The sequence below is a fragment of the Coenobita brevimanus genome, chromosome 72 (genome assembly GCF_032717465.1).
Source record: "Coenobita brevimanus isolate Jiangsu-jjx chromosome 72, ASM3271746v2, whole genome shotgun sequence".
Classification (NCBI taxonomy): Eukaryota; Metazoa; Arthropoda; class Malacostraca; order Decapoda; family Coenobitidae; genus Coenobita; species Coenobita brevimanus.
This window is the reverse complement of record NC_137025.1, coordinates 21,491,740-21,504,128: the sequence shown is the minus strand read 5'-3', so window position 1 is coordinate 21,504,128 and position 12,389 is coordinate 21,491,740. Positions and strand designations below refer to the sequence as shown.

At 40.7% G+C, this 12,389-nt stretch overlaps 1 protein-coding gene across 1 annotated transcript in view; it reads right to left on the bottom strand.

The window, feature by feature from the left end:
• Positions 1-12,389, bottom strand: part of Tnpo-SR (transportin 3) — a 453,809-nt gene that overhangs the window by 132,238 nt on the left and 309,182 nt on the right. Inside the window, exon 13 of the mRNA XM_080278214.1 lies at positions 5,911-6,051. Coding sequence (XP_080134340.1) covers positions 5,911-6,051 — 141 coding nt within the window. The remainder of the gene's footprint in view (positions 1-5,910; positions 6,052-12,389) is intronic.

The window sequence follows — 12,389 nt, the reverse complement described above, 5'->3', positions numbered from 1 at the left end:
CAATATTCAAGCTGAAAGCGCACATAACTCTTATAAATTATAGCTAACTGCTTGTCAGTGAAGAAGTTAGGGACTCTGTACAATAATCCAAGTTTTTTTGTAGTGGTTTTACTAAGTGATCTAACATGAGAGGTCCACCTGTAGGCATTGTTAAGTGAGACGCAGAGAATTTGAATACTTTTGGAGATGGGAATGCTAGTAGCACCGAAAGTAATACATGAATATGGCAGTATCTGTCTATTAGTAAATTGTATATATTTAGTTTTACTAGGATTAAATGAGACAAGGTTGTTTTGTCCCCATTCACTGATCGTAGACAGGTCTTGATTTAAGGAGATGGCTGTACCGAGTTGAGAGGTAGAGATATTAGACTTTGTAAGTGGGTGTCTGAGTGTGAATGAACAATGTAATGTTGAGTCATCTGCATATGAGTGGATGGGACTGTGGGTAACATATAAGAGATCAATAATATGAACCAGGAACAGGGTTGGCGCCAGAACTGATCCCTGTGGCATGCCGACGTTAACTTAATGGAAACTGGAATATACATCATTTACTTTTACTCTTATTTTCCTGACACTGAGATATGAGGAAATCAAAGGAACAAAAGACATTAGTCCATTGCAAGGGAGTTTAGACAGCAGGGAACGGTGCCATACTCTGTCGAAAGCTTTTAAGATATCAAGGGCTACTGCATGAGTTTCTCCAAGTAGGTCAATTGATTGATGGATGGTCTGAGTTAGGAGATTGAGTATGTCCATGGTGGATCTTTTGTGGCAAAAACCATATTGTCTATCACTAATTAAGTTGTTGGATTCAAGATGTTTAACAATGTGCTTATTAATTAAAGTTTCAAATACCTTACCAAGAGAAGATGTGACAGCACTTGGTCTGTAATCAGAAGGGTCAGAGGAACTTCCTTTCTTCGGAATTGGGTGGCTATTGGCTTCTTTCCATGAACGTATGCACTGTCTCAATAATTTAGCTAGAACAGAGGCAAGTTCAGGGGAACATTTTTTCAAAACAATTGGCAGAATTCCATCTGGGCCTGAAGATTTGTTGACAGGTAATACCAAAAACTGACTTTGAAAAATGTTTCAGGTAGTGGAAATAATGCTAGGCTACATGTGTCAAGTCAGAAAGTGCCCACTTTGAGGAGAATTAGTGTCCTAGTTGAACTGATTAGAAACTTATTTCTTTTGAGCCTCATACATACATGCACACGCACGCGTGCGTGCACACACACACACACACAATACAGTGCTCCCTTAACATCCACAGGGGTTAGGTAACAGAGACACCCGTATATATTAAAAATCCATGGATATCTACTGCCCCCCCTTAAAAACACCCCTGGACCCCCCTTAACCCTTTGGCTGCAGCGGCTGTGATGACAACGTACTGACTGTGCTCACTGCGGAGAAATAGGAAAAAAATTGTGTTTTCAACGCATGCTTTAACCCACTTATTGTTAATCTTGAGAGCTAAAATTTTTGCCAGACAAACGTCAATCTTTCTACTATCGTTTGCAACAAAGTGCGTCTCCGTAGGCACTCCAAGCATGGAGATCGATTTGAGAGAATACAAGGTGCGTTTTGCTTGTCTGACACAGGAAATAGCCCAGGCAGGCGGTAATTTCCACCAAACCACAAGATATTTTCCACACAAAGCAAGGCTAGAGCCATTACCTCAGTAATTGCAATTATAATAAAAATAAAACACTTCTAGCCAGTCTCCTATGATTTTGTTACGATATTCCAGTGTTTACATTAGACTTTAGAGAAACACTAACGATGTGAGGAAAATAATTACGAACTTATCAAACTCCATGAATGACTTTTATTACCACTTACTTTAACCCTAAATAGGTAATGTTTCTGACTTAACATATTTATGCAATGTGGGGTCTGACAGACACCGACATTAAAAAAAAAAAAAAAAAAAAAAAAAAAAAAAACTTACACTGCATTTATTTGAAAATCCCTATTTCTACGTTAAACTAGATCATATTTCTTTATTTTATTAAAAAAAAAAAAAAACGAAGTCCATTTTTCACTATGCTTTTTTAAAACTTGATAATATCAAACTCCATGAATGACTTTTATTACCACTTACTTTAATAAAGCTTATTGATATAATGTCACGATTCATTTCACAGCATAACTGCAAATTCTGCAACCGCAAAAATGATTGCTAGCTAATGCGCTTAGCATCATGACTTCTCTGATTATCGCAAAAATATCACTAAATCACAATGAATCAAAAAACTTGTATTTTATCACAGTAATTCACAATATAATATACGATAACACTTTCAGCCACTCTCATGTGATTTCAGTGTGATTTGGGTATGTATTCTATCTATCTATCTATCTATAGCCCGACGCCCTAATCCCGCAAAGGGTGGCCGCAGACAAAACGCCTCCAAGTCACTCTGTCACCCACCATTTGACTCCCCTCCCCCCAACTCACCCCCCCTCCCTCATATACCTCTCAACTCCATCCCTCCACCTCATCCTCGGTCTACCCCTCCCTCTCCCTCCCTCCACCTCACCTACATACACCCTCTTAGTCAGTCTTTCATTCTCCATTCTCTCCACATGTCCAAACCACCTCAGTGTATTTCTCCTAATCTTTTCAACCACATCCACATCTACCCCACAGCGTTCCTTCACTTCTTCATTCGTCAACCTGTCCCTCCACGTCACTCCACATGCTCCTCTCAAGTAACTCATTTCCACTGCTCTCACTCTTGACTTGTTCCCCTCTTGCAAGGTCCACGCCTCGCTTCCATACGTCAGGGTAGGGATCACAATACCATCATGCAGAGACTTCTTAACTTCCATACTCACCTCCCTATTTCTCATCACTGCTTTCAGTGTACCAACAACCTTTCTTCCCTGCTGTACCCTTTCACGTACTTCATCCCCCAAAGTTCCATCCTTACTCATCACACTACCCAAGTACTTGAATGCACTCACATTCTCCATATCCTCACCATCCAACCTCACTGCACACTCTGTGACTTCATTCCTCTCAAACACCATAACTTTACTTTTGTTTACATTAACTTTCAGCTTCCTCCTCCTACACACTGTCCCAAATTCATTCACCAAACCTTGCAACTCCCATTCATCTTCACTCAACAATACTGTATCATCAGCAAACAGCAACACCGGAAGCTTCCAAATCTCACCCTCATTCATTAGGGCCACCCCCACATCCACTGCCCTACCTTGCACCTCCTTTACAACCCCATCCATATATATATTAAACAGCCATGGAGACATCACACACCCCTCTTTCAGTCCCACATTGAGATCAAAGAACTCACTCAGCTCACCATCCACTCGCACCGTAGCCCTAGCTCCCTCGTACATACTCTTCACAGCACTCAACAATTTCCCCTCCACTCCATATATTCTTAATACCTTCCACATACCTTGCCTATCTATTCTGTCATAAGCTTTCTCCAAGTCCATGAAGGCAGCATACACTTTCCTTCCCTTCTCTAGATACTTCTCCACTAAACATCTTAGAACAAATATCTGATCTACACACCCTTTTCCTTTCCTAAATCCCCCTTGTTCTTCTCCAACTAGCTCCTCTGTCATATGCCTAACCCTATCAATGAGTATTCTACCATATATTTTACCAGTCACACTAAGAAGGCAAATACCCCTATGGTTACCACATACTTCTCTCTCTCCCCTTTTCCTTTGTACAGAGGAACAATTATACCTGATATCCAGTCCTCTGGAACCCTTCCCTCTTCCCAAGTCAATCTACACAACTTCCATTTCCACTCCACAACAATCTCACCCCCATACCTAAGCATTTCACCACACACTCCATCAATTCCTGAGGCCTTTCCCAGCTTAATCTTCTTCATCGCTTCCACTACTTCCGACCTACTGATCTCTTCCTCCCTCCTCTCATCTCTTCTTCTCCCAGCCATTACCCAACCACTTATACTCACACTGCTACACAAAATTGTGTATTGCTACACAATATTAATGAAAGAGAGGGGGGGGAAGGGCAACAAACCAGTTTAGACCAGCTCATCGAACGTATGTGTACACATGCGTGTGTGTATGTACGTATATTATTACATTACAGTATTTAGAACAGTACTAGGGTAACTGTCACTGTTTAAAAGTTTAACCCCTAAAGCTGAAGTCACTCATCCACCAATAATAATAAAAATAAAACACTTCTAGCCAGTCTCCTATGACTTTGTTACGATAATCCAATGTTTACGTTAGACTTTAGCAAAGCAGTAATGATGTAAGGAAAATCATCAGAAACTCTATCAAACTTCATGAATGACTTTTATTACCACTTACTTTAATAAAGTTTATTAATGTAATGTCATGAGTCATTTCATAGCACAGCTGCAAAGTCTGCAATGGCAAAAATGATCGCTAGCTAATGCGCTTAGCATCATGACTTCTCTGATTATCACAAAACTACCACTAAATCACTTGTATTTCATTACAGTAATTCACAATACAGTATAAAATAACACTTTCAGCCACTGTCGTATGATTTCAGTGCGATTTGGGTGCGTATTCTATCTATCTATCTATCTATTGCTAGATGCCACAATCCCGTAAGGGGTGGCCATTTGACATTGAGTTATTTGTTTTACGGGGAGGGACACTAACCCTCCACCAACCCACTTGTTGACACGTAGGGTGCACGTATGGTTTGGTTATATGGTTACCACCCAGCGTTGTAAATGGTTTCTTGGCTTACATGAAACCATTTGGCTTGTCATTCCATGTAAAGCCACCTGTAAAGGGAAAAGCAATAAAAAGTGATAGGAAAGATGGGAGAAATAGGAAGAGAGGAAGGCTGGCACAGAAAAAGAATGATAAAGGCTAAGGAAGAAGTAGGCAGCACTACATCAAGTGAGTGGATGATGGTCACCACCACCTACTTCATATTATTTACGAGAGAGAGAGAGAGAGAGAGAGAGGGGGGGAGGGGGGCAGCAAACCGGTTTAGACCAGCTCATCGAGCGTATGTGTACACGTGTGCGTGTATGTACGTACACTATTATTTAGTACCAGGGTAACTGTCAGTGTTTAAAAGTTTAACTCCTAAAGCTGGAGTCACTCATCCACCAATTGAATTTTTCCCCTTAAGTTTTGTGTATCAAGTAGTGCGGTATCAAACAGTACTCACTTGCACATCCACCATATAGCAGCGTTAATTGGGACCAAGATGTCTTTACAAACAAGTAATAAGGGTAAGAAAAGCTATAAAAAGTTAAATTTTTCACTCTGCCTGTTCTCGGCAGTGGGAGGAGGGTCATCAGGTTCATCAAGCACTTCAACTGTTACCAGCTGATTTCCGATTAGCCAATGACGGAGGCTCTTACACACAAAGTTTTGATATGACCAACCAATCATGGAACTTTCCCCTTGTATCGGCTGGTAAACACAATAAAGCCCTTCACCGCCAAGATTGCAGAGAACTTGGAAGAAAAGAAATACTCCCAGCCCATCCTAGCTTTTCCCCTGATGAATTAATGGCATTGATAAATGAAGTGGCCAAAAGCAAGAGTGTTATATTTGATTCACTGGATAATGCCATCACTAAAACAGCCATGAACTGTGCCTGGGACAATGTTAATTTTGCAGTGAACAGTGTCAGCAGAGTTCAGTGAGATAAAATGCTTTAGTGAATCCAGCCCCGGTACTGTACGCACCTGCGGATATTTAAAACCATTTATGTTGTATCCAGCCACGGATATTTAAAACCGTGTGCTAAATGCAGATGTTAAGGGATAATTGTGACATGTTTATTGTGAGAATCCTGGCTACATCTTTCTTTCAGCCAGGGGTATAATTTTAAGGTGAGCACAAAATACAGTTCACAACTATATCTATAGTGAAAAAATACCTGCTGTACTAAGGGTGAGAGGAGCGGCGCTGACTGCTGATGGACGCAGCGGACAGCAAACCTCAGACAGCGACAACAGTGTTCCATCACACGCAAGTCACAGCTGTACTTCTGGAAGGTCTGCGATAGTGTTGGCCACACCTGCACAACATCAACTTGGCATCATAAATCTGAATGAACTTCAAAAGGAACATGATTTTGAGATAAAATTAGAAATACACAGATAAGAAAATATAAAACTGAATTGGTCTCTCATCCATTTTTCAATTTCAACAGTTCATCATCATCATCCTAAACTCTTTTCTCACATCTAGGACCACAATGAGGTAAGGTCAACAGAGGAAGAAAAGATATAAAATGACAGAAGGAGAACTAATCAACAGCATGTCCAGTGAAATGGGCCATACACTCATTCACCCACCATTCTAATCCCCCCAGAAATCCTCTCCTTTCCCCACAGTAAACAGTGACAATCAACTGCACTCCATTCTATTTGAGGTGTCATGGGCAGTATGTTACCACAATCCAGTGCATTTCAGGGTTCTCCACACACACACACACACACACACACACAGGTCGCTGACAGAGATGGAGCTCTTCCTGGATCGCGGGGAAATAATCGCTGAATCCACGACAAAAAGAAGACCAGCCTACACTCAATCCTCGTAAATGGTGGCAATTTGGGTATGGACCACTGCTGCGATTTACAAATTCCGTGGTTTATAAATAATAACCCTTATGTGAAAAATGAACCTGGGTCTGGATTTTGACCAACCAACCCCCACAGCACCCTACCTACACCTATCTAGGCACCATCAAACACAAACATACAAATTTAGGAATATCCAGTGCATGTATTTAACGGAAATAAGCAATGTTAAGGGATCTCACCTTAATCCTATGATGATATTTCTTAAGTGAATGGAGTGGGGTGGTGTTGGGAAGAACTTAGAACCTCTCAGTACTTGTTCTTCCCAAACTCTTTCGCCAGCTTTGAAAACTTCTCTCCCTTCTCAACACGACAAATGAGCTCCAAATGTTGACTGTACGGCAACGGCGGCTGCTCCTTGACGCCATACTGCTTAGGGCGCTTCATCGGGAGTTCGGGAGGGGCCATGGAAGGTAGGTGGCAGGGGGGAGGGTGCACAAAAAAAGGCAGGAAGCTCTCGTACTCCATGGTGATGGTCTGTAGTGTGCGGACTGGTGGGAAGAACAACAACAACGTGGTGGCATTAGTATGCACACTTGCCACCAGGGATGGGTTGTGACTGGTTGTTGGGTCACGATTTTCAAACTGAATGCCGCGGTTTACGATTCTCCTTCGAAAAGGCCCACTTCGGTGCCTAGGTCCGTGATTTTCGTGATTTAACGGCGATTTAAGGGTGCCACCAGTCTGACAGCCACTTAGCCGTGATTTACAAATCCATGATTTATAAACACGCGATTTACGAGGATTGGGTGTATTTGTGATTGTGTTAATGAGTGTGTGAGTGGTGGTCCCGTCGGACAGTAGTAAAAAAAAAAAAAAAAAAAAAAAAAAAAAAGGTTTCAGTCAAAAAAGAAAGATACAGTGAAAATAGAAAGTCTCCATATGGCTGATTCATGGCGGAAGGGGACGGTGCAATGTTTACAAGTGGCGAGAGAGACTTTGAGGGCTTTTCTGAAGAGGCCGTGGGAAATGGAAGTATTAAGTAGAACCAAACAAGAATAGCAGGTGTAGAGAAAACAGCAGAGAGGAATGTCCAGGAGATAAAAAAGGTATGGGCAGTAATTAAAGAGTTACAGGAACGGACCACAGAGCAGGAAAACAAGATCAAAAGTCTGCGAAATAAACTGTAAAAAATTTGTACATGTAGTGACGAACAAGAAAGAGAAGTTACTGAATTAAAAGTGAACAATGAATCAGCCTCTAATGAAATAAAACAGCATAAGAGGGAGACTAAGAGGTTGGAAGAAGAAAGAGACAGGATGAAAAGCAAACTGGATGAGTATGAATCCCAATCAAGAATACAGGAAGAGCACATTAAAGAAATCAAGAAGCAACATAAGGGGTGGAAGAAAATTCAGGAAGAGGAAAATGTAAATTTGAAAGATTATAGAACAACAAAGCAAGGAAAAGGTGGAGAGGGAAGTGGTTAGGGTGCTGAGAAGTAGAGAATCTTTAGTTAGGGATGTAGCAGATAAGAAAAAATGTGTAATAATTTCAGGAGTTAAACAAAAACGTATGACAATAAGAACAGAGTAAGGTTAAAGAAATAATATCCGTAGTCATGGAGGAAAACAACGAAGCTAAAGAAGAGATTGACGAGGTGTTTAGGTTAGGAAGTACGAAGTAGGAGGGGCAAGGCCATTGAAGGTAAAGTTTACGTCACAGGCAACAGTAAACAAAATTATCAATAGAACATGGAAATTATCATACAAGGAAGGGTTCAAAGATGTTTGGATAAGGAGAGATGCAAATAAGGAAGAATGAAAGAGAATAAAGGAGTTAGTATGCAAACGAGGAAGAATGAACTAGAATAAAGGAGTTAGTAAAGGAAGCAAAGGTAAAAAATGAACAGAGAACAAAGGAAGAGAAGATAGTGTTTTATTGGAGCGTCATGGATCAGAAATTAAAGAAGTAGTACCGGCAAAGAGAAGGAGAAAAGAGGGTATAAAAAACATCAAAACTAATTGGAAGGTGACATATACTAATGATGATGGTTTGATATCGGCAAGGTTAGAAATCAACGATTTTTTAAGGGTACATAAACCTGACGCTATGTGCTTTGTAGAGACCAAGTAAAGAGAAGATATTGATGTTCATAAGGGAGATGGTAAATACAAACTGTGGAGAAGAGACAGAAAAGAAAAAACGGGAGGAGGAGTGATGATAGCAGTGAAGAACAACATAAACGTAGATACCGTGGAAATGGGAGAAGGCAGGGCCGAAGTGATAAATATGATACTAGAAACTGGAGAGAATAGCAAAAGAGATATGGCAGTAGTGTATGTTCCCCCTAAGACAAGAGAATGGAGTGATGATACCAGGAAATGTTGTCAGACATGGCTAGTTATCTACAGAAAATGAATGAGAAAAGCAACAATATAATTTTAATGGGTGACTTCAATTGTAGAGGTGAACTGGGAAGAATGGGACTCAGGAGGCAGCGATGATTCGTGGGGCACTATATTATTAAATATAACAATGAAGTGAGCATGGAAGTGAAAAAGTTACTACATGATAGTATTGTGATACCAACTCTAACGTACGGAAGTGAAGCTTGGACGTTGTTGGAAGGACACAAGTCAAGAGTGAGAGCAGTGGAAATGAGTTATTTAAGAGGAGCCTGTGGAGTCACATGGAGAGACAGGCTGACGAATGAGGATATAAAGGAGCGTTGTGGTGTTGATGTGGATGTGGTAGGAAGCGTTATGAGGAATACACTGAGGTGGTTTGGCCATGTGGAGAGGATGGAGGGTGAAAGACTGACGAAGAGAGTGTATGTGAGTGAGGTGGAGGGGGAAAGAGGGAGGGGGAGGCCGAGGATGAGATGGAGAGATGGGGTGGAGGGGTATATGAGAGAGGGGAGTGTGAGTTGGGAGCAAGGGAGTGAAATGGCGGGGGACAGGGCGACTTGGAGGCGATTTGTTTGTGGCCACCCCAAACGGGATTGAGGCGTCTGGCAATAGATAGATAGATAGATAACAATGAATAATGTGATGTCGCAAAGGGTCAAAGAAGAGACACGGTATTAAATATAACAATGAAGTGAGCATGGAAGTGAAAAAGTTACTACATGATAGTATTGTGATACCAACTCTAACGTACGGAAGTGAAGCTTGGACGTTGTTGGAAGGACACAAGTCAAGAGTGAGAGCAGTGGAAATGAGTTATTTAAGAGGAGCCTGTGGAGTCACATGGAGAGACTAGACTTACTGTTTACCAAAGAACCCGATGTAATAGAATCCTTAAAATATCTGTGTCCTATAGGAAAAAGTGATCATGTGGTCACTGAGTTCCAGATGATAACAGGGAACGTGTAGCCAAGAGACAAACTTTATAGGCAGGGAATATACAGCTTTGGAAAGTAAACTTTAAAGGACTAAGAAAATTTTTCAAAAATGCAGATTGGGGACAGAGAAACAAGAGAGATATAGAGAGGAAGTGGGATATTTTTCTAGGCCTCTATAATCTGGGAGTGAAAAAATTTGTGCCAAGAGTAAGGGGGAAGGAAAACAGGAAAAAGGAGTGGTTTAACAGAAAGTGTATGACTGCAAAAAAAGAGAGAGAGAGCATGGAACAATTGGAGAAAGAGAGGTAACAACAGAACAAAGGAAGAATATAAAAGACCTAGAAATGAATACACAAGAATATGTAGAGAGGAAGAAAGGAGCTATGAAAAAGGTATAACAGATAAATGTAGTGATGAACCCAAACTGGTCTATAGATTTGTCAATGGCAAACTGAAACAAAAGGAAGGAATCAACAAACTCAAAATAGAAGGAGAGGTCTGTAAAGATGCAGTAATGCAAGCAGAAATAATGAACAAATGTTTCCAATTAGTTTTCACTAATGAAAAGGAGTTTGTGGAAGGGGAGGGAGTGATTAGAAATTTACCAGTGATAAAAGATATAAAAGTGGAGGTACAGGAAGTGTATAAATTACTAGAAACTCAAGATGTAAGGAAAGCCCCAGGACCAGATGGAATCTCTAATTGGGTGCTGAAGGAATGCAGAGAACAACTGGCGGATAAGATTCACAGTTTAATTGTGTGTTCTCAGGAAGAGGGGAAAGTGCCTCAAGAATGGAAGAGGGCAAATATGGTACCACTTTATAAGGGAGGAAACAGGGAAGAACCCCTGAATTATAGACCAGTGTCCCTAACCAGCATGGTCGCAGAATTGTGCAAAAGAATTCTGAAAGATAGATGGATAAAATATCTGGAAGAGATGAATATTTTGGCTGATAGCCAGTTTGGATTTAGAAGTGGAAGGTCATGTGTCTCCAACTTGTTGAGTTTTTACTCAAGAGCAGTTGACGTGGTACAGGAAAGAGATGGCTGGGTGGACTGTGTGTATTTAGATTTGGAGAAGGCCTTCAACAAGGTAACCCATATGAGACTAATGTGAAAACTAGAGTATATAGGAGGACTGAAGGGAAACCTCCAGGAATGGACGAGAAACTTTTTGAGAAACAGACAAATGAGGACAGTAATAAAGGATAGGATATCTGGATAGAGGGAAGTAACAAGTGGAGTCCCACAGGGCTCGGTGTTGGCGCCAGTAATGTTCCTGATTTATGTAAATGATATGGTAGACAGAGTGAACAGTTATGCAAGTCTGTTTGCTGATGATGCAAAGGTCTTGAGGAAGGTAGTGGTTAAGGAGGATTGTAAAATGCTGCAGGAGGATCTGGATAGGATACAAGATTGGAGCCGGATGTGGGAAATCAAATTTAATGCAAAGAAATGTAAAATACTGGAAATGGGTAAAAGTATCAAGAGGTCATCATTGAATTATTTGATGGGTAATTAACCAATCACAAAGCGAGAGAAGAGAAAGATTTGGGAGTGCTGGTCCAGGATAGTTTGTCACCTGAAAAACACATTAACAAGGCAGTTAGAGACGTGTAAACTCCTGACTAATATAAGGGTAGCTTTTCATTATATGGATGAGGAGATGATGAAAAAATTGATGGTGGCCATGATTCGCCCCAGGTTAGAATATGCAGCAGTAGTGTGGTCCCCACACAAATAGAAAGATATAAACAAGTTTGAGAGAATACAAAGAACAGCAACCAAAATGGTCCCCAGTCTGGCAGATCTGTCGTAGAGAGAGAGAGGCTGGAAAAGCTGGGTTTGCCTTCCTTAGAAGAAAGGAGAAAGAGAGGTGACATGAATGTTCAGGACTATGGTGGAAGTAGATAAACTTGACAAAGAAGATCTGTTTTTCTGGGATAAGAGAACAAAAAGAGGACACGGAATGAAACTGAAGAAACCAAGCTGCTTGAAGGATATCAAGAAACATAGTTTTCCTTATAATGCAGATGTACAGACCTGTGGAATAGACTGGACAAAAAGATCGTCAAGTCTAAAAAATTAAACGAGTTTAAAGCTAAATTTGACTTACTGAGAAACAGAGACGGGACCCCAAGAGCGTAGCTCATTCTCAAGTCTACAAAATTAAACGAGTTTAAGGCTAAATTTGACTTACTGAGAAACAGAGACGGGACCCCACGAGCGTAGCTCATTCCCTGTATATCACAATTAGGTAAATACACACACACACACAGGTCGCTGACAGAGACGGATCTCTTCCTGGATTGTGGGGAAATAATCGATGAATCGTGGCAAAAAGGAGACCAAAATATTGTGATTATGTGAATGAGTGCGTGAGTGGTGGTCCCGCCAGACAATAGTAAAAAAAAAAAAAAAAAAAAAAAAAAAAAAAAAAAAAAAAACTCAGGTTTCGGTAATACAGTGGAAATATAAAGTTTC